The 25000-nt window shown below is 35.3% G+C and overlaps 1 protein-coding gene and 1 pseudogene across 4 annotated transcripts in view; one reads left to right on the forward strand and one right to left on the reverse strand.

The window, feature by feature from the left end:
- The window catches only part of LOC106867807 (atrial natriuretic peptide receptor 1), an 865062-nt gene that overhangs the window by 364891 nt on the left and 475171 nt on the right, over window positions 1–25000 (forward strand). For all 4 annotated transcript variants that reach the window (XM_014912829.3, XM_089356636.1, XM_014912828.3 and 1 more), the window contains one exon: window positions 9992–10103. In XM_014912829.3, coding sequence (XP_014768315.1) covers window positions 9992–10103 — 112 coding nt within the window. The remainder of the gene's footprint in view (window positions 1–9991; window positions 10104–25000) is intronic.
- Window positions 14821–14936, reverse strand: LOC128248611 (5S ribosomal RNA; annotated as a pseudogene).

Below are 25000 nucleotides of genomic sequence, written 5' to 3' on the forward strand. Positions count from 1 at the left end.
TCTATATTTATATGTATATATACACATATATATGACTGTTTACATACATATATAAATGCTTATATACAGATATACCTATATATATAAATGTTATATATATATGTATATATATATATATATATATATATATATATATATATATATATACTTAAAACGTATAACTTACATACATATACATACATACATATATATATACATACACACACACACACGTATATATATATATATATAATTATACTTTTTCTATTTACCAACATGACTTAATCTTTTATAACACTCACGTAGGCATATTTCAGAATATCTTTTCTAAATTTAGAACCTAAATTTTGCTACTATTGTGTGTGTGCGTATGTGTATGTGTATATATGTGTGTATGTGTGTATGTGTGTGTGTGTGAGTGTTTGTGTCTGTATGTGCGCGTAGGTGTATGTATATTTTGTTTTAATATATAAGAAGGTTATAGATATAATCGCAGAGAGCATAGTACTCCAATGTTAAAACCCTAACCCTAACCCTAACCCTAACCCTAACCCTAAACCAACTAAACCCGCTTACCATCACCAGATACAAGATAGATATTAAAGCGAAATCAGTTCCTCACAAACGGCCGCTGCTGAAATCATTGGAAGGCTTCATGTTATATGTCTATATTCATCCTCATAATTTCGCGCCGAGCTGGCAGATACGTTAGCACGCTGGGCGAAACGCTTAACCGTGTTTCGTCTGTCTTTATGTTCTGAGTTCAAATTCTCCCGAGGTCGACTTTGCCTTTTATATTTTCGGGTCGATAAATTAAGTACCAGTTGCGTACTGGGGACGATTTAATCGAGTGTCCCCCTCCCCCAAATTTTCGGGCCTGGTGCCTAGAGTAGAAAAGAATAATTTAGCGGCTCGGCGAAAGAATAAGTACCAGTCTTTTAAAAAAAATACGAGGTTCAATTCATTCGACTAGAGCGCATCTAGGTGATGCCCCAGCATGGCCACAGTCTAATGATTGTAACAGCGAAAATTTAAAAGATACATGCTAATAAATATATTCAATAACCTCATTACATGCTCGTGTGCGCGCGCACGTTTGTATCTGTCTGTTTATTTGTAAATACAGTGAACACCATCAGAGATTTCTGGTTTCTTGGAGAGGATAATTTTCGTTCTCAAATAATATCTTCAACATCTTTTTTTTCATATTCATCATTTCATGCTACTTACTACTTATCGTGTAATATATCCAAGAATGCTCTGGCTTAAATCTTCCTTCCTCCTCACTTTGTGTTTTCTTCTCACATGTATCTGTCCGTGCGTTTGTTTACAGTCGAAGCACAATCTCCATATGGTGCACTATAAGCATAGGTGTTTGCTATCTGCCTGTTTGTTTGTCTCTCTGTACTCGCCATCCTGCCTTTCTTTCCTTCACTCTCATCTCTCTATCTGATTTCCTCTTTACACTACACTGACATACTTTAAATTGGTTAACCCTTATAGTTCTGTTTGCCATCTTTTATATATTATAAGATATTCACTTTATGCTTCTGAATGAAATGGTTGAATTTTTGTCACCACTTATAATATATTTAAATTTTTAACAGGAAGACCGTTGAGATCGGTTTTGCCTTTCATTCTCTTGAGCTCGATAAAATAAGTTACTGTTGAGCACTGGGGTCGCTGTAATCGATTTACTCCTCCCTTGAAATTGCTCACTCTGTGCCAAAATTCGAATCCCATACTGTAACAGAAAGTATGTTGAGATAGACTTTGCTTTTTATACTTTAGGGGACATTAAAATAAGTACCAGTGGTATACTAGACTCAATGTAATCGACCAGCACTCTCAACCATAAAAAAAAAAATTAGGACTTGTTCCAAAAGCATAAAGAAATATTCTGGCAAGAAATTTATCAAATATATTTCAATTTTTGAATTCTAGCACCATCGGTACATTCTTCCTTCCTTCCTTCCTTTTCTTCCTATCTTTTAACTATGAAGTTTTGGGTCATTCGATGATGACGTCGCAATCAAATTTACTTCTCTTGGTCTTCTGCTCTCTGTGACACTGTGAAATTGAGGCCTCTTCACTCTTCAATGTTCACCCGGATGACGATCAATACACTACTGATTCTGGCCTGGTTGTCATCGTGAATGTCTCATAGGGAAGTTAGCTTGGTAGCACCCATTCCACTCGATGTCATTAACCACCTACCGTATGCCTCGAACACAAGGCCTTTGATTTGAGCAGGTTCATCCACCCTATAAGGTGACCCTTTGGGAAACCTGACTCGGTGTTTTTCGCCTACTGGTACAGTGTTAACACCATCTCCTGACTTAGTTTAGTCGACCAGTTGAAGTGGGGTACTAGGGAGTGGCGCTAGAAGCCATCAAGTGAGAGACTAGGAGTACAATAACAACCTATAAGAAACAATAAGAGACTAGGAGTACAATAAGATGCCTATCCATACATGACCATCACTTTCGAAGTGCAGCTGCCAGATACCAAAGCTACTACTCTATTCAGAGCCCCCTACCACCATATAAAAATAAAAGTATTAAACATCGATAGCTGATCTCTAAGTACTACGTTGCCTATATCAGGACTAACCTTTAGCTTATTGAAATATTGTGTTGTTTATGTCTATGATTTCTTCATGTCATTTTCTTTTTACACTATGCATCAGCTAATTTTGGCAAGATTTCCACCCTTATAATTCAGTTATATCTTGTTTATTTTTATTTTGAGTTCTTTTTGTAAACATTAATAGCGTTTCGATCTTTCTTGCAAACCATATTATGGCCGGTATGTCTCAAAATGACTATCACAGTTCTCAGATTTTCTTTTACTTTGATTATGAATACCTGGAAGGTTTCTTTGATATTTCTTCCACTCATAATTGTCTAGTCTCACGCTATGGTATCTATGTTTATCACGTTCCAGTTGTTCTGATGACATCTTCCATTACTTCCAGTGTTCATGTTTTCCTCATTGGTTTATCTAGCTGTTTTAAATCACTTCCTTGTTTATATCTCTGTATGTCTCTTCCTAATAGAGAGTAATAAAAACAACACCATCGGCGTTCTGCTACGTTTAACATTTAAAAGTCTCATTGCTATTTGTTTTCTTAAACTGAAAATTTGCATGGGTTGTTGCTCAACGTTACTTCAAACATGCCCGAGCAAAGCCAATCCAACCATAGCAATCAAGCCCCATTTTCAAGTATATTTAACGCGGATGTCTTCATACTATCCAATATGTACTTCTGTGTTAGGCAGCGATTTTAGCGGGAAGTAACTTCTATATGTAATAGGTCGAACGACCACATTAAATTATCCAACATGAAATTATTAGTTTAACAAGATAATATGCCTAAGCTCAGAAAGTGTGTAGGAGCATAGTAATTAATTTCATTCTGGTAGGATTCGAGGGGAAAATTTTAGAAATTCCAATGATGAAATTATTTTAGTTGAAGAATACTTTCTTATTATTATTACTGTTCTCGTTCTTTTACATCTACTTTTTTAATGATGATTTTTAAAGATATTAATATTTAATATAAGAATAAGGCGTCGTGCTGTCAGAATCATTAGCACACCGGGCAAACTGCTTAGCCGCCATTCGTTCGTCCGTCTTTATGTTCTGATTTTCAAATTCCGCTCAGGTTGAATTTGCTTTTCATCTTTTGGGGTCGATAAATTATGTACCAGTGAAACACTGGGTCAATGTAATCAACTATATCCCCCCCACCAAATTTCAGTCCAATAGAGAGGGTTATTATTATTATTATCATTATTATTATTATTATTATTATTATTATTATTATTATTATTATTATTATTATTATTATTACTATTATTATTATTTTCGTTCTTTTACATCTACTTTCCTTAATGGTGGTTTTTAAAGATGTTAATATAAGAATAAAGCAGCGAGCTGTCAGAATCGTTAGCACGCCTGGCTAAATGCTTAACCGCATTTCGTCCAAGTTTACGTTCTCATTTTCAAATTCCACCGAGGTTGACTTCGTGATTCATCATTTTGAGATGGGTAAAATAAGTACCAGTCAATGTAATCGACCTATCCTCTCTCCATAATTGCTAGCCTTGTAACAAAATTTGAAACCAATATCTCATATAAGGATTTAATATTACTTAATAACTTGAGGTGTATACAAGGTCACATTTTCTTATCAGAAAAAAAAAATCAGGATAGTGAATGGTAAATACTAAAAACAAATTAAAGAAACACTGGTTTCATACATTTTTTATATATCTTAACAAATGCGGCTATTTTTGTTGTATGTTAAAGACTTGTTATTTTTTTGTGCCTTAAGGTATAAATTTTCATAGCAGTGTTTCATTATTTTAAGGATTTTGATTATGACATGGATTTCTTTTTAATTGGAACTAATTGGACACTCCATCTAAAGCATATACAAGTACAAAATCAATTTCCGGACACTGATTATAAGAGTTCCGGATTCTCTCGTAATCTGCACTAATTTATGAACAAAAACTTCAAATTTCCTTGGTGTCTAGACTAGTTTACACATTAGTGCCTTGCACAATGCAGTATTAATAATCTTACATAATTTGTACAAATGTACATGTACCAGAATATCATTTACCCGATTAACGTTACCAGCTATTAGTTAGTAATGTGAAAGAGGTTTCGCTAGATCGCTTGACTAGCAGCAAATTATAACCAGAATCGCACCCCGCTACCTCAATCGAGAAATACTAAATGTGTTGCTAGATATATTATACCAGAATGGTGATATCTGCTCTACCTTCGGACGTAGTACTATTCTATTATGGAAGATTTTGGCTAAATTACTACAATAATGCATAAGTACCATGACAGTCTTACATCTATACTCTGTCTGCCAAATTTTAGTAACATGTTATTGGTGAGCTGGAGGTTGAGGTACAAGTCACCTATCCCAACATGCTGATCATTGTGATTGAATCCGAAGTCATGTGAATAGTTTGTGGGCTTCTTAACCACACAGCAAATCAGGAACCTTTTACTGTTCATTTAAGAAATGCACGAGACATCGAAACAACTTAACATCAAATAAATATGCATAAATATATTATTATTTGTATCATTTTTCATGAAATTGATTAATTGCCTAATTATATTTCGTTTTATTACTGTCCAATTTTAGCGAAACCGAATCAGACTGTAATTTGATAAATAAAGCTTTTAACATGTAAATATATATTCGTGCAATTAATTCTGCGCATCTGTGTGTGTATATTAGTATATGTGTATATATGTATGTATGCGTGTTTAATGTTATGTCAGTTTCTTTCAAATTGTAAACCGTAAATATCACATTTAAAACCAGAAAACTTTTTCTATAGAGGAAACTTTTTAGCATGAAAAATCTTTCTTATCCACCTCTTTCTATCTCTACACACTCGAATACATTCACACATGCGCACACACACATCCACACACATGCACACGTACACGCATACACATACACGCGCGCAAGCGCTCACAAATTTTCAAACGTTGAATTGTGTTGGACGAATGAAGGAGGAATTGACAATACATATAGAGTATATGTTTTATATTATTATATTAACTGAAGGATTATCAGGAAAATGTGTTTCAGGCTGCGGCAAACTTCTGAAAATCTATATTGAAGAAGGCAAAATTATTTCCTCCGCATTAGCGACGGCGGGGGTATTGTTTTCAGTCGTGTTTGTTTGTTAGTTTGCTTGTCCGTGGACAAGATATCTCAAGAAACCATGGTTGGATTCGGACCAAACTCTCAGGTATGTTTGGCCTCGTGATTAGATTTTGGAATCGATCCGGTACCGGACAAGGGTTCTGGTTTGTTTGTTATATTTACTTTACTTTACATGATTACGATCTTACGTTGACTTTCAAGTCTTTCTCAATTATGTCCCTTCAGGATGTTTCCAAAGTTTTATTTTCGTTTCACTGTTATTAATTTTACTCCCGTCTCTATCTTAGTAGTAGAAACTGATGGAAGAGGAAATCAATGGTTATAACTAAACATGTTTATTCAACCGTGTTGGCTTTCTTTTTGGGCGCAAAATATACTGTCACGTGACACCAACACACGGACATAGCGGGAAACGTACAAAAAATATTATAAACTTAATCATGTGTTCATTCTCTATAAACATTTGACAGAAAGCATTCACAGTATTGATTGTTGGAACATGTTCAGTCAACCGCACCAGCCTTAACTTACGACGCCAAACGCGGGGAATGTACAAAACTTTTTAAAACCAGTCATGTGACTGTTCTCTACCAATCAAATTGAACTCTATGAAAATCAGTGTAAAGTGTGAAACTGCATTTGCAGCTAATCGTATTCTTATCATTCTTATGTTTATCTGGCAGCTCTTTGATTCTGTTTTCATGATGTTCCGTTTAATTTCTAGTACCCGAGGATTTGTTTACTTGGTAATCTGTTTTGTTGGATCTTTTTGGATGATGTTTCAACTATATTGTCGCCGTCTTTTACGCTATCTGATATTTTGCACTCTATCTGTTGTTTATTTTGGTTATTGGTTTTAAATTCTGTGTAGTTTTCATTTGTCTGTTTTTTACTTTTTATTTTTACTTTTTATTTTCACACACGAGGAATACCTTAGACTAGATTTGGTAGTATACCATAAGAATACGACTGGGTATTTGGAATTTTAAGGGGGAACGAGCTCCTATACGTTCTTAACAGAACACACCTCAACTGGCTATGTGTACATGTATATATATACATATATATATATATGTGTGTGTTTGTGTGTGTGTGTGTATATGTATATACACATATATATGCGTGTATATATATATATATATATATATATATATATATATATATATATATATATATATATATATATATATATATATATATATATATATATATATATATATTAGGGCGGCGAGATGGCAGAATCATAAGCACGTCGGTTGAAATTTTTAGCGGTACTTCGTCTGCCGTTACATTCTAATTTCAAATTCCGCTGTGGTCGACTTCGCCTTTCCTCCTTTCAAGGTCGATTAAATAAGTACCAGTTACACACTTGGGTCGATGTAATTAACTTAATCCCTTTGTCTGTCCTTCTTTGTCCCCACTATGTTTAGCCCCCTGTGGGCAATAAAGAAAATATAAATATATATATATATATATATATATATATATATATATATATATGTACATGCTTGCATGTATATATATATATATACATATAACTGGATATATCTAACTGGCTTCTGAAGAGTTTCCGCCCACTTTTTTTATTGAAAAGTATTGAAGCTATCCTAGAAGATATTCGCACACAATATTAAGAAATAGGATTCACTCACACTTTGTGAAGAAAAAGAACTTCTGAATCCTACATTCATGCTTGTAACACATTGAGCGTTATTTACTTAATATTTGTGTCATATTGTTTCAGAGGGATGTGTAGAGGTTCCGTTCTTGGATTTCATTCTCTGTTGGAGGGTAAGATGTAATGTGATCTGTCACCTTTTACATTAGTGTCTCTACATGATAAATCGAGTTATTTCTTGCGTCTCCATCTACCACATTTGCGATCACTCATTGGTTCACACAAGTGCGTGTGAGCTCGTTTGTGTGTATGTGTGTGTATGTGTGTGTGTGTGTGTGTGTGTGTGTGTGTGTGTGTGTGTGTGTGTGTATTCTTGTAGTAGTGTGTGTTTGTTTTGTGTACGTGCATTGGATATTTGGTAACAGCTACGCACATATAGAATGTTTAACAAACTAAGCTGAATATTGTCGTACATTGAATGGTCAACAAACATAATTAGTTGACTTGTCCCAAGAGAAACACTTTTATTTGCATAATAAATGACAAGCTGGTTATATATGTAATTAATAATATCGCATTAGATATTGGTTTCACATTTTGTCTGAAGGCCGGCAGGTTTGGCGGGAGGAACTAAGTTAATTAAATTAACCCCAGGTTTGAACTGTTAACTTATTTTATCAATGAAAGGCAAAGTCGATATCGGCGGAATTTGAACTCAGAACGTAAAGACGGACGAAATGTCGCTAAGCATATTGCCCGTCATGCTAGACATACTACCATTTGGACCTCTTAATGTTATATTACATATTACAGAAAAAAGTTAGTTCTGTTGATAGAATATAAAAGTAAGGAGTAAAGAACGTTACTGATGTTTGTGATACGTTCAAGTTCTGTGGTTCAATCGATGGTGGAGGATTGGCGGAAATGTTCGAGTGATACCATATGATTTTCAGTATATTTACTAGTAAAGCCTACGATGACACTAGTACCAAATAAATAGAACCCAGTACATATTTTCTAAAGTCTGGTGCATATTGTACTGATACTTTTTGCAGAACAGCTAATTTACAGTGTTGGATGTAAACAAACTAACGCCGATTGCCAAGCAGTGAGGCGAAATAGAAACACAAACGCATACGCATACAAACAGTGGGGCGAAATGCAAACATAAGCACACAAACACACACACATACGTAGACAGAGAGATAGATAGATAGATAGATAGATAGATAGATAGATAGATAGATAGATAGATAGATAGATAGATAAGTAAATAGATACGTACATACATGCATACAAGCCTATATATCGTTGCTATTATGAAAAGTGTCGTAAGTCCGAAAGGTTGTTTTTTCTGAGAAAAAAAAAATTACCATATTCCATAACAAAAAACGTTGTACTACACTTTGACAACTTTCATATCTTGGCATCTGAAACCGTTGAAGATACGATAGTTTGCTGAATAGAACCGGCTATTGTAAGCAAAAATATATATTGATAAAAACGCATTTGGCTAAATTTGGACATACGACAGTTTAACATAATAGCAACGATATGGACATACATGTATATCTATCCTTATATATATATAGAGAGAGAAAGATATAGAGAGACAAAGACAGATTTAGAAAGAGAAGAGAGAGATAGTCAAACAGACAGAGATAGATAAATAGATGATATACGGCAGGCTTTCGCACAGTTTCCACTCTCCAAAATTTATTCACATTTCGTTGTGAGTATACACATGTCCGTGCACATACACACATATGTATAATGCGTGTGTATGTGTATGTATGTGCGTGTGTGCGCGGGTGTGCGTATGTGTGCACGCATGAATGTATGCTTGCATAAATGTATATAATTTACATAAGATAAAATGTACTGAAACTGTATGAAAATTTTCGTAATAAATTAAAATGTAGCAGATATAGCTGGTGACTTTCAAATAAATAATATATAACATAATCTTGAGTCATATCCATCAGACCACGTTGCAAGAATATGCATGTTATACTGGCCCAATTTTTTCCTCGTCACATTTTACACTAAAAAATAAAGAGAACTACTTCATTAGACCATGGCTTACTAATGAGGTTCGATAAGGCCGAAGAATGCCTGTTAGGAAATGTTAGAATCTTTTTATACCATATAAATTTTCACTCAAATTTGTTCAAATTTTCTGAAAGTGTCTCGTCTTTTCTTTAAGGGTCGCTCTCAGTTGCTGAAGTATTTCATTTTCATTCTCTAAAATGCAAATTTCTATTCTATCAGTATTTGGTGGCTTACGTCATTTAGTACATCGCCACTTATCCGATATATATGAATTTATTCTATATTTCCACTTCATTTACTTCCTTTAGCTTAGATTTTAAACCATCTAACTACGCATATTAATGTATATGTATCTGTATGTGAAGGTATATGGAGAGAATGGCTGACCACTATATTTATACCAATACATATATGCATTATACATTTTCTTATCTCTATATTTTTGTCACACCGCTGTTTTTCTCACTCATATATATATATATATGCACAAGCACATACACATGTGAGAATAGACATATTTTATGTATTTATAGAGATATTTAAATCGATACTGTGATTGATTTGAATGTCTCTCCACAATATCAATAACGTATCCATTAATACAACTTTTTCTCCACTTTTTCTTTTTTCAGTCATTGTTTTATGTGCATCACCCGATACAGTGCGAGAAATAATGATCAAAGCAGCTGAACTGAATTTTGATAACGGAGAATATGTTTTCTTCAATATCGATCTGTTCCGAAGGTAAGTTATTGTCACTTTCTTCATTGCTTAGTAAAAAAAAAAAAAAAAAAAAAAAAAGAAACGAAACTTACTGTTGCTTTTATTGCTCTTATGCTGTTATTTTGTACATAGAGGAGAGGCGGGGGGCGGGAGTACATATAGCTGAATTAGTTATTTCAGTTGCTGGTTTTCTTAAAGTTCCGGATAGTCCTGATCAAGTACATTTACTTTCTAAGACAGTCTACCCAAAATTATTCCATTTTATTTACTGACAGTGTATCCAAAACTACATTAGCCTCATCGACTTGCAATATTTGTTTTGCGTGTTCTAAGTTCTAAGCTCACTGAAGTCCAATTTGTCTTTCATGATTTCGGCGCCGATAGAAAGAAGTAGTGGTTAAGGTGCTGAGGTTAATGGTAAAATTTAATTCCCTACCTTTATTTTATTAGATACAGTGCACCAGAGATCGTATCTATTAACGTGCCCTCTTTTTAAAGATCTTACGTACCAATAACATTGCAGTTATTTCTGGAAGGACAAACAAGGGCACAATTGCTCCCCTGCGGGAACCAAATGCCTAGTTACAGTGAATGGTATAGCACAGGGCTGTTCTCCTACCCATATGTTGGCACGAAATAGGTTGAGTGAATGATCTAAACAGCCGAGCATTATAGGATACACCAGGAATTCGTTATCCATTTCTTAGTCGCAAAACAACACAATCGCAAATACATTGCGAGTGGGTGAGGCTGTATCGAACTCACTGAACATTACAAGAACTGAACAGTTGTTAATATTTTTGTAGTCTCAGCTCATGGTTCAAGTATCTTCCATATGGGCACAAAAGAAAAAAAAAGGCCGGCACTATACGTTTGTTTAGCGGGAACATGGCATGTCCCGCTACACCCTTTTGATTCATAACTTCAGCCATTTCCCTATAATTACGTTGCTAATTAATTTGCAGGTACAATAATCACATTAATTTTTTCATAAGAAGATGTTTATTATTGCATAGTAAATTGATGAAAACCCATAGAAATGAATATAAATGACTTGAGGTGACAAGGCATATTGAGTTGATAGCAAACTATTACCTGGATCCAATGATATGATAACAAAATATAAGACAGAGCAAACAAATTCTTGAAGTGAGAAATACCCTAAATCTGAGAAGTTATATGTTTTGAGAAAAAATGTTCTGTTTTAATGGATTTAATAGGAATATACCATCTCAAGTAACACGTTCACCACTAGCACTTATTGCAAGTAAACATTCATACAGGAATTATCATGAGATGTTTTCCACACGGATAAAATACAGAAAATGTCGTTTATTAGATTTTAAAAATTTTTAGATTTTTTTATCCAAAAAGTAAGCTGAGCATGATATCTCATTTTCTATAGATAATATACTTCACATGCAATTAGTTTATCTGACGTACCAGCAACTGTATGCTAATTTGCAGGTGTATAAATTTAGCATTTATTGACGAAATTTCATTAAGAGACCTTGCATCAAATACTACCGCAGAGACCTGTCAATTCTTTCCGAATCCTTGAAAGTGGGAAAAAAGAACCGAGAAAAATCTAAATGTTAATGACATTCGTCAGCTTAGTACAAGCTGAAAAAAAAAATGTTCGTCTGTTGTTTTACGTGCTGTCAATTTGGGAAAAGAAGAGAAATGTAAAAACTAATGCTAACTTATATACATGAAATTTAGAATACTAATTTGATGTTAAGATATTTGTGATAGTGGCAGTGGACGAAATAAATCAACGGATAGACTTTTCGAATAAATTTATTGCCAGCTATGTATTTTATGTTCCTGAACCCGTCAAAATATCTCGGCACATTTTTTCAGTGTTTTGTCTATCAGTACGATCTTTCATCAGTATACCTTAAACTCCATTCTATTCGCGAGAATTCTGTCTGAACACATAAGCAGTATGGAGCTATAGCAAAGAACGAATCAAGTTTCGATTACCGAGCAAATTATTTAAGAAAAAGTGGAAGTCTATTGGTAGCACAATGAGAAAGGACACACCAAATGTAGCGAAAAGTGCTTTACAGTGGAATCCGGATGGATTTAGAAAGAAGGGTAGGCCTAGGAACTCGTGGCGTAGGTCAACACAAAAGGAACTAGAGAAAGGGGGACATTCATGGCAGAGTATAAGTACAGAAGCGAAAAATTATTCGACATGGAATTCAATTTAAGTGGCCTATACTCCACGTTGGAGGGTTAAAGGCAAGAAAGAAAGAAAGAAATGGATACATATATTCACACGCACTCGCCCGCGCGCACGCACACACACATACACACACACACACATACACACCCACACACACAAACATACACGCACACAATATATATACACATACACAAACGAGGGTCAGCTGAAAAATTCATAGGCTGACCAATATATTCTCTTGGAATGTGACCAACTGAAGTTTATTTTTCAACATAGTCAACCGTGCAGTACACACGCAGCTTCCATTAGTGCTGCAGTGCTTGGCTGGATTTCAATGGTGAAGAAGCTCTCGTCCTGTAACTAAAAATGTCATCAACTGCAGATATGACGTCATCATTACTGCGATACTGTTTTTTTTTTCATGATGAGAAACAGCTGATATTCAGATGAAGCCATATTGAAAAAATAGTTCAGAATGGTTCAGAAGTTCAAAGCTATATTCACACACAGCGGCCATTGGAAGCAAGGACTTTTATGCTAGAGCGTTGCCCTGCTGAAACAAGTCTCCTTTAGTCAGTTTTCCTGTGCGTTTGGTTTCGATAGCCTTTCGTAATTGGCTTACTGAGTTGGCATAGTATTCTTCATTGATGACGTGGCCCTCTTAAAGAGAGTCACTAAACAATATCGTTTCTATATCAAAAAGGCTGGGGCCATCATCTTCCCTGCAAATCAAACGACATTGGTCCTCTTTGGAGTAGATGAGGAGGGTGTTCCCACTTCACGAATTGTCTCTTTGTCGCTAGCTCAAAGTGATGAACCTAACACTTATCATGGGTTAGGAAACGTTAAAGAAACTCAGGTGGATCTGCTTCAAACAATGTCAGATTTCTCAGTAAATTCACCAGCCAGTTGTGCTATTGATGAGGTGCTTGAAGACGTAGCACCCACTGAACATAAACCTTCGTCACGCAAGTTCATTGTACAAAATATTCTCAACTCTCACTGGCGATAGTAAATCACCTGTCATCACCCATCATTATATCTTGAACACGATCATCGTTTTCCTCGGTGGTGATGGTTGCAGGAGATCCAAACCATTGCTCATCTTCAAGACTCTTCCTTCCTCTTTTAAATTCAGGTGTGTACGTTTGCACTGTATATATATATATATATATATATATATATATATATATATATATATATATATATATATATATATATATATATATATATATATATATATGTATATATATATACATATACATATATACGCATACATATTAATGTATATACATTCATACATACCATACATACATACACACACACACACACACACACACACACACACACACACACACACACACACACACACACACACACACACACATATATATATATATATATATATATATATATGTATATATATATATTATTTATGTGTTTCAGCCAAGTGACTGCGGTCATGCTGGTGCACCACCGTGATTTTCACGTTCCTTGCATGGCTCTTCTCCCCCACCTGACATGGTCCAATCAAGAGTTTTGATGGCACATCTGGTGTATAAGAGAATTTGACACAGCTGCACTAAACTGCGTCTCATTACGAGCAATTGGTTCGTCTGGTATCGTGGAGAGGAAAGCGTCAAGTTTTGTCTTGAAGACCTCCGCATCCATGTCTTGCATGTCTCTCAAATGTTTTGGCAGGGCATTGAAGAGCTGAGGTCCTCTGAAACCGAGGCTGCTGCAGTATCTCGTTCTTATGTGAGATGCAGTGGACGGTACCTTTGGCACCAATGCAGTGGCGACCCGTGCGGGCATTCCTGTAGTACTTGATACCAAAGTTTGGCACCAGTCCTTCCAGTATTTTCCATATGCATATTATTACATATCTCTCCCGCCTGCGCTCCAGGGAGTAGAGACCTAGTGCCTTCAGTCGCTCCCTGTAGTTCATCTGTTGGACTGTGGCGATCTTTTTTGTATAGTGCCGCTGAATTGCCTCGAGTTCTGCTGTCCGCTTAACACTGTGTGGTGACCACAACTGAGAGCAATAGTCTAGGCGGCTCAGAACAAATGTCTTCCATAGAATCAACATGACTTTTTGATCCATTGTACGGAAAGTCCTAAGTATTCACCCTGGCAGTTGTCTGCACTTTGCTGTCAACTTGACAATGTGCATGTGAAATGATGCATCACTACACATGTTGATGCCCAGATCTCTTACTGTTTGTGGTTCTGGGATTGCAGTACCTCCATGCCCTGTGTATGCCAGTTGGGAGATACTTGTGGTCTTGTAGCGCAGTACTTGAAATTTTTTTGCATTGAACTGCATATTATTTTGCTCTGCCCACTCATATATTGCATTTAGGTCATTCTGCAAGCTTACAATATCATCAGGATTCTTTATTGCCTGAGATATCTTTGTGTCATCAGCATAGCTAGTGACAGTGGCTCTCCGAGTGACCGTGGGCATGTCCAGAAGGGCCACTATGAACAGTAGTGGCCCCAGAACAGTTCCCTGTGGAACACCGCTCAATATTTGTGTTTTAAAAATGCTTACAGCACCTAGGGTTCCCAAGCGGTCACCCATCTAAGTACTAACTAGGCTCGATGTTGCTTAACTTCGGTGATCGGACGAGAACCGGTGTTTTCAACGTGATATGGCCGACTTTCTCTTTCATGTTTTCGTGGTCGATAAAAAGAGTACCAGCTGAGTACTGTGGTGCATGTAATCGACTTACCCATTTCCCCAAATTTGCTGGCCTTGTGCCAAAAATTGAAATTTGTATTAATGTAAGACGTTAAAATATATAATGCTCTTTTTATAACATTTAATCACTAAATATAATATTATATATTCAACAAATATATTTTCAAGTTAAAATTCTGTATACAGCACATATTTTATGACTATTGTCTCTGTACGTCTGGAATGGACCGTAGATGCCTTTTAAAAAATCTCTGTCACGAGATGTAGATTTTTTTTCTTACAGATCTACTCATTCGCTTTGTTGTACACCCCTACTAGTGGAGTACGTTCTCTTGCAAATATCTGGACAACGTCTCCGACCTGACCATAACGCATATATTCTTCCTCCTACTTCCCGAATAACCCAGAGATTTTGCAAAAAGATTTTGGGGTATCGTTTCTTCATCTCTGCCTAAGCAGTAAAGTTCTATATTGTACCTAACCAAAATAAACCAATAATATATAACAGCCGGATCTCTGTAGAATCTTCACACTGATACCTTAGCAATTTAATGAAAATATATTATTCATATATTTACTACAAAATAAAACGCCAAATTAAATCATATATGTAAATAGCAATTAATAATAGAAAGGAAAGTTAATGAGACCAAAGAAATGCAAAGAAAAGAATGTAATATATCCAAATATGTTCAGTTTATTCCTCCTTATTTGTATAGGAAATTTAATCCGATTTGGCAGTTTGAAACCTTTCCAGATTCCTTTATTTGCAAAATAATTCAATTATATATCCAGTTAAGAAAATAGATTATTGTATATTGAAATAGTTCTTCATGGCATATATCGTTTATTTTTGCAATCTTTCTGTCTTTTATAAATATATATTTTGCATGTATGAATGAAATTTACGAAAAAGAATGGTTATGTACGTGTGTATGCGCGTGTGTGTATTTATACATACCCTCACACACATACATACATGCACGCATATATATATGTATATGTATGAGTATGTATGTGTGTGTGAATTCATATATATAAAGATATACATAAACACAGGCACACACATATATGTGTATGTGCGTATGCATGTATTATGTACATATACATATACATTCATAAGCATAAATATATATGTTTGTACATATAAATGTATATATATATATATATATATATATATATATATATATATATATATGGTTTTATGTATATGTATGTGTACATTATTCTTCCCATATTTTTCTTTTTAGCAGAAAAGATAAAAAACACGTTTGTTATAAGTTCTGATCTATGTTTGCTAAAAATCCATTTATTACACATTTTTGTTTGTATTGTTTCTAATGTTTAAAACAGACGCCATTGTAAAACTTTCCCATGTATCAAGTCTCATCGCCAACACTTATCATTTTACTCGCCTATTCAAATGAAACCATTGAAATCAATATAGAATATTATACTCAATATTGATTTCAGCTTCACCAAACTTAAGGATGGGGAAGCATATTGACCAACTATTCATTGAAAGGTATATTTTTACCGGTGGCATTTACACAGTGAATATAAAACGATAAAATTAATGTAGTAACATATGTTATCCATTAAACTAAATATTTTACTGTGCATATTTGAGTCCAGAAAACTACATGTCTCACTGTGCAGAGTTTAATCCATTCTACTGCATGCTTTACTACAGTAGTTTAGTCAGTTATAATACGCTGTTGTTTACTGACTGGGTAAAACACATTACGTGGTGTTTTGTTTTTATATGACATTGCGTCATTTTACTGTCTGATTTCAAATCATTAATTTCAAATTTGCTTTCCATTCTTCCTGGGACAAATAATTCAGTACCTGTCACTAAATGAGAAAGATTTTAATGAACTATATCGTTCCTCACACGTGAGGCTGTAAGATACGCTCAAGATCTGAACATTTTGTAGGATTCCTCTTGGGAGTGTATCGACACAGTACTAGACAGGTACATATTTTAATCTACCCAGAAAATATTAGCAAGTGAGTCTACCCAATGGTTTTTTTTTATTAATATTCTTGTGAAATTTTAGCACAAAGCCAGCAATTTCGGGGAATGGGGTAAGTCGATTAAGTTGACCCTAGTGTTTAATAGGTACTTATTTTATCGACGTCGAACGGATGAAAAGCAAAGTCGATCTCGATAGAATTTTAATTCATAGCATAAGGATGGACAAAATGCCGCTAAGCATTTTGCGCGGCGTACTAGTAATTCTGCTAGCTCGCCGCCTTCAGCTCAGATTAATATTACAGCATGTTGAGATACACTGAGGAAAATTTAATTATATACCAACTCATATAATCAGACAAATTATAAATGCTGTCTACAGATTTAAATTGTTGTGAAAATATGGGGAACTTTTGTAATGCCTGAAAATGTGATGTATTGGCTGAAAAAAAGATTGCACCTATTAAATCTTATAAATGAGAAATTAAAACCTGCATGGTCAATTCCAAACTTTCACATGTGTAATTTACCACATGGCAAAATGCATCAACACTGTTACAATATGCTCAGAGTTTCACAAGATGTCCATACTATCATATGTCATAACATGTCATTTTTGCTCTATGTCAACATTTTTACAGCATGCTACACTGTTACATGTTCATATAGACATATATTCAGAGCTCCACACAACTGTGTCAGAGCTCCACACAATTGCACCGTGTGTACACTATTCCAATTTTTCCACATTGCCAAAATCTGTCCAGACTATCACAAGTCTACACCAAAACAAAATCTTGGAGACGGTCAAAACCTACAGTGTCACAACATCACCACAATAACACAGTTTGTCCACACTGTCAACTTGTTCTACGTATACGAATCTATGCTACTTATCATACCGTTCAGTATTGTCCTCAAACTATGAAAAGCTTAAAATAGCAGAATATGAATCTCATCTTGATGATCACCTGACTAACTACGACCCATAATATAAACACATTGAAGCTGAAACTATGCAACAGCGAGAGTAACTATATCAAAATGGAAACAAAGTCAGATAATTTCTTTATCATTTTCTTGAAAAATTTACTCATATAAAGTTGCAGTAAAATTAAAGACACTATAGAGAATAATATAAAATGTAATAATTAATTATGTAGGTTTTAATTTAACTCTTGTTGAATGTTTAATATAGTAATTATGTCCATTAGCCAATGTCTTTGAAATAACACTCCTTTCTTTTAAACATTTCAATGCAGAGCATCAAAGAAACAAATAATAAATTTTTTTCATTCCTTCAATTGTGGTACAACACTCGCTATGAACAGCTGGAGCTAAGTGTTGTAAATTAAAGTATAGTACAATGAGCATTGCAGCGAAGCATTCAGTAGAATAAATCACAATGATTACGAGTTTACTATAGCTGGTATATGTAACATTTTGTCGCACACAAAACGTATCATGTACAGAATAACTGGAACCAAATAATGTACATCTTTGGTGGAATGTGCTGACTATATCTACACATACACACGTGAATTATGAATAGATATACATACATAAACACACATTTCTATTTGCATTTATCTGTTCGTATACATGCAAATACATCTGTGCAGATATATACATACATCTATCAGACTCCCCTGTCTGAGATGATAATTGACGTTTCCTTAATTTGTTGCTGAACAATCTGCACAGATGACCTGTTTACAGTGACCAAATGTTCTTGCTGTACATTAGCTCATTCTCTCCACTCAATCGAAATAGCCTGTACATGGGCACGGTGTGCTACACGTCAAATGTTGAAGTGATCATAGACCAATATGCAATGAAGTGTATATGTGTATATATATATATATATATATATATATATATATATATATATATATATAGGAAAATGAAAAAAAGCCAGAATGCTGAACTGGAAGCATATTTTAATAAAGATTTTTTCTAACCGGTTTTCATTGCGAAGAAGCAAATTATCAAGACGAAGGAGTATGAAAATGTTTTTTTACAAAGAAGTACAAAATGAAGAAAATAATATATAAAACAATAATATATAAAAAAAATAAATATACCCATACATTATATCGTCTTTGAGCTTTTGTAGTTCAATAGTAGTTCATGTATAAATTGGTAGGAAAAATAAGGATGCATGATAGTTGAGAGTTTTGTTAGGTTTAAAAAAAGGGTTAAAAGTTTGTGTTAAGCAGGAAATGTGGTGTCAAAAACAGGAAGTGTGTGTAAGGGGAGACAAGTGTTTTTAGTTGGAGTTATGAACTCTTTTTTTCAAACAGGAAGTTTGTGTCTGTTCATAGAGAAATAAGGTAACTGAGGGGTGTGTGTGTTAAGAAATGGTTGGAATTTCTCTATGAAAAGATTCTCCTTGTTGATTCTTTCTTGTGTGGAAATTCTGTCTTTACATTGATAGAAAGGGAATATAATGAATTTAGGGTTTTTGTTTCTGGCGCAAGAGTCTATGTGGCCACTGAGTGGAATTTGGCGGTATTGAGGGAGGTTTATTTGTTCCTTATGGACAGCTACTCTTCTACGTAATGGGAGGCTCGTCTGTCCGATATAGAAGTTTTGGCAACCTGCGCAAGTAAGGACATAAATTAGGTTACCCGAGGAACAAGAGAAATTGGTTTTAATTTTAAACTTTGTTTCTCGTTTGAAAGTAAATTCAGAGCCTTCAAGTAGGTAGGGGCAGGTGCCACAATTAGGGCGTGCACATTTTTTAACTGATGGGGGTGGAAGTGGTGTATGTAGTTTGGAATTGGTAAATAATGTTTTCAAAGATTTGTGTTGCCTTTTGCATTTAAGGACTTTGTGTGTATTAATGATATTGTTTATTTTCAGGTCTGTGGTGAGTAAGGGGAGGTTTTGTTTAATTGTGGTGAATGCTTTGATGTTTTTGGGGTTATGGGTGGAGATGTATGGAAGTATTTTGGGGTTGGGTGTGTTATTATGTTGGTTGGTTTTTAGTATGTTTTTGTCAAGTTCCTTGGCACGTTTTATTCCAAGATCTATGAGTGTGGAGGGATATTGGCGTTGTAACAGTGTTTTTTTGAGATCTTGTAAGCGTATTTCTCGAGTGGTTGGGTCAGAGACAATGGTGCAAATTCTTTTAGCTAAATTAAAGGGGATATTTATCTTGGTGTGTTTTGGGTGGCATGAGCTAAAAAGAAGGTATTGTTGTGAGTCTGTAGGTTTGTGGTAGATGTCGGTTGTGATTTGGTTATTAGGTTTCGATTCCTAGACCGGGCGTTGTGAGTGTTTATTGAGCGAAAACACCTAAAGCTCCACGAGACTCCGACAGGAGATGGTGGCGAACCCTGCTGTATTCTTTCACTACAACTTTCTCTCACTCTTACTTCCTGTTTCTGTTGTGCCTGTAATTCAAAGGGTCAGCCTCGTCACACTGTGTTACGCTGAATATCCCCGAAAACTACGTTAAGGTTACACGTGTCTGTGGAGTGCTCAGCCACTTGCACGTTAATTTCACAAGCAGGCTGTTCCGTTGGTCGGATCAACTGGAACCTTCGACGTCGTAAGCGACGGAGTGCCAACAACAACAATAGTCACAGATCAGTCAAAGCCTTGCGAGTGGATTTTGTGGAGGGTGACATAACAAATATGTGTGTGTGTGTGTGTGTGTGTGTGTGTGTGTGTGTGTGTGTATGCGTGTGTGTTTGTAGCCTATCATAGCTTCTAAATAGGCTTTCGTGTGTTTACGTCCCCGTAACATAGTGGTTCGGTGAAATGAACCGATAGAAAAAGTGCTGGGCTTTAAAACAAATAATAAGTAGTCGGTTGTATTGATTCGGCAAGAATTCTTCAAAGTATTGCTCCCAGCATTGCTGCAGTCTAATAGCAAATAAACGATAAAATATACTGGTCATAATATATTTAATATATGTAGTTGGTGCACATAGGCAACTGGATTTTTATTATCACAGCTTTACCACACATATGTATATGAGAGTCTGCCGCATGATTTTCCGTTTAATCAATTTACCGACTCACGCTCATATAGTTTCAGAAGCTAGATGAAGGCTAAACTATCTGTGGCAGTAACGTGGCAATAAAACTCCAGTTGGTTATGAGCATTACCGAAACACATCCGTCTTTCAACATATACATTTTAAAAACAAAGATGCATGTAAATATTTATGCGAGTTGTTAGCATGTTTAGATGGAAGTAAACAGTCTAAATTCATGATGTTATATATCATATTTTTACTACGGTAACATTTGGAATGATATATAATATGTTTATATAATATTAAAGTTGTATGCTAATGGTGTAGCTAGAACATGACACCATATATGAAAGCAGTGTGTAATTATCATGAAATATGCCAATAATCGGATCAGAATTTTGATGTGTTAACCAGCTCATGCCAACATATTTTGCTAAACGTACTAACAAGACATGACGATGTCATAGATATTAATGTTGCAGGCGGCGGCGGTTTCGTGTTTATGACCATTTCATGAGCAGTTAAGCAGTGTGGCATTATATAAGCCAGAAATATCAATTTACAAATATCAGATTGTTGCGATAGTGTGACTAAAAGTATGAGGAAACATTCATATATAAATATTTAAATACGCATATCTATGTGCGTATGAGTTTCTGTGTGCGTGTTTGCATTTGTGTTTCTGCGTGTGTGTCTGTGTGTGTGTCTCTGTTTGTGTGTATCTGTATTTGTCCCCTACAACTAATGCTGGTGTGTTTATGTTCCCGTTACTTAGTGGTTGGTCAAAAGTCTACGATAGAATTAGTACCATGCTTAAAATATAAGTTTTGGGGGTTGAATGTGCGTGTGAATGTGTGTGTGTGTGCGAATATGTGTGTGTGTTTGTGTATGAGAATGCATGTGTGTGTGTGTGATTATCAGGTATAACATACCACAGTAGATACTCTCCCTTATTTTAGCGTTAGATGTAAGAAAGTGAACACAACAGAGTACAGTTCCTATTGATATGAAAATGAAACACACACACACACACACACACACACACACTCACCCACACACACATACACACACACGCACACACACACACACGTATGTATGTATATCAATATCGATATCAAAATATCCAAATTCATCCAGAACCAATATAGTTTCACAAAGTGAAGGAAACCTGATCAGCAGGGACGTTGTTCTTCAACCTACTTGACATAGGAACTAAATACACCCTAATAGCATACCCTAAGGCCTCAGATAACGTGACAGATATCGGATTAATATAATTCCTAGAAACACTGTGTTCTAAAATTGTTAGAATTATCATCGTTGCAATGTTTTTTTTAGCTTACTCGATTGTATAAGTTCTCGTGCAAAGCCCGAAATTGTCAAATTTGCTCTTCATTATTCTGCAGGAATATGTATGTATGCATGTATGAATGTACATATGAATGTATGTATGTATGTATGCATATATGTATGTATGTGTTTGTTTCTATGTATGTGTTTGTGTTTCTGTCTGTGTTTTTCCCCAGTAAAAAACAAGGGCCCCCTTTTAAAACCTAGCCAGGCTCATGGCCCCGGTTTCCCGGTTTCAATGGCGTACGTGCTCCCCAGCTGGCCGGGACGCCAGTCCATCGCAGCGTTACTCATTTTTGCCAACTGAGTGGACTGGAGCAACGAGAAATGAAGTGTTTTGCTCAAGAACACAACGTGTCGCCGATCTAAGAATCGAAACCACAATCTTACGATCATGATGCTGACACCCTAACCACTAAGCCACGCGCCTCCACTTGTTTTTCCCCAGTACCGCTTGCCAACTGAAGTTTGTGTGTTTACGCCCCGGTATTTTAGCAGTTCGGCAAAAGAGACCGATAGTACTAGGTTTAACAAAAAATAGTACTGGGGTCGATTCGTTCGACTAAAGATTCTTCAAGGCGGCGCCCCTGCATGGGCACAGTCTAATCACTGAAGCAAATAAAAGATTGAAGGTGATATAAAGGGACTGTCCCCTATCCCTAAAATGTGCGAAATTAAAAGAAATATTTTTGACGATCTGATCGTATTATAAATATTTTCGTAAAGCGTCATATAGAAAGAATAAGATGAAAGAAAATCTAGCATAATAACCATTTCAAATAAATTAATACATACATGTCATGTATCACATTAATGGCGCAAGAGTGGCTGTGTGGTAAGTAGCTTGCCCACTAACCACATGGTTCCAGGTTCAATCCCACTGCGTGGCACCTTGGGCAAGCGTCTTCTGCTCTAGCCTCGGACCGACCAAAGCCTTGTAAATGGATTTGGTAGACGGAAACTGAAAGAAGCCCGTCGTATATATGTATATATATATGTATGTGTGTGTGCGTGTCTGTGTTTGTCCCCCCAACATCGCTTGACAACCGATGTTGGTGTGTTTACGACCTCGTAACTTAGCTGTTCGGCAAAAGAGACCGATAGAATAAGTACTTGGCTTACAAAGAATAAGTCCTGGGCTCGCTCTGTTCGACTAAAGGCGGTGCTCCAGCATGGCCGCAGTCAAATGACTGGAAATAAATTCCAGGTTTTTCACTGAAGTCTACCTTACTTTCTGCTTTATAACATTTCAAGTTTTCTTTTCAGATCGTTTTAATCCAAGGCTTTAAGGCTTCATTTAATTTGTTTGTAATACGTCATATAGAAAGAATAAATGAAAGAAAATTTAGCATAATAACCATTCCAAATGAATTAATACATACATGTCATGTATTACACTAATTAGTTGCCTTTTTAAAATGATTGTAGCATGTCTTATTTAATATCTATTTCTCAAATTTTGCTTTGCATTCTCCTATCTTTAATCTAAGCAGCAATAAACACAAACATTTAAACATACACAACTTATTGTTTGGATTTCCCTTTTAAATTTAGTTAAATGTTTCTGTCAAGAAACGAAATAACAATATTAGAAATAGTAAATTTGACATGAATTTGTGTTACGTCTAATTGAATATGTGCCATACATTAAGCTTCATTTTAAAGATAAGTTATGTCCAATATGATTCTAACATTTTCGCAATATAGTAAAACGTATATAATTTCCATGCAACGATTAGATATTAACTGTTATTAATTTATAGTTTCTTATATTTGAAAAAGAAAATGAATAAATGAATAAGAAGGAAAGAAAATCAAGATTCTATTTTTATTCAGATAATTGAATGAAATATATATGTATACATTTTTAATTACGAACATGAGAAATAATTATAATTTATCTAATCTCAGTTTTAGATCCATTAGGTACAAGCATTTTAACATAAGGTAATTTTGAATATATGTACAGAGCTCAAAGCAAATGAAATTATATTCAAATAACAGAATAATAACGGTTTCAAATTTTGGCATAGGGCCTGCAATTTTAGTAGGAGGGTGTAAGTCGATTATAATGACTCCAGTATTTGACTGGAACTAAGTTTAAGGGCAGAATGAAAGGCAAGGCTAACACCAAGGGGTTTTGGACTCTGAGAGAGGTAGAATAATACCTACAAAGCGTTTTGTTCGATTTTCTAATGACCAGTGCCAGACTGGCCAAGTTACCAGCTTGCCCGATGGTAAGTGAGGCCCTGCGCCATTACAATCCATATATGGGTGCCCATGTTATTATCTAAGGGGCCTATCCCCTCAAGTTTGAGAATTTTGTATTCAGTCCTGGAAGAATGCATTAATTATTTCATCCCGGCTGTGTTTGTAGACAGTTGAAAAGAATACTTTAAAAAAAAAGAAACAAAATTAAATGATGCCATTGTAGTTGCAGGTGGGCCCCTTTAGTCACCTGGTAACCAATATTTTTCGACCCAGTCCACCACTGCTAATGACTATAATAATCTTTTCTACCACAAGGTGGTGTTGAAAAGTTCGTGGCTTTGAGGTTATTCCGAAAGCCCTGGTTGGAAGCCTAACCTTCCGAGTTCTTTTGCAGGACTTAGAAAAACTGAAAGACTGCTGCAATAAATGCATGAACCTGAGAGGGAAATATGTCGTATAAAATAATAATTAACTGGATCTCCTGTATTTTCTTTC

This window comes from Octopus bimaculoides, chromosome 8 (genome assembly GCF_046866305.1).
Source record: "Octopus bimaculoides isolate indiv1 chromosome 8, ASM4686630v1, whole genome shotgun sequence".
Taxonomy (NCBI): Eukaryota; Metazoa; Mollusca; class Cephalopoda; order Octopoda; family Octopodidae; genus Octopus; species Octopus bimaculoides.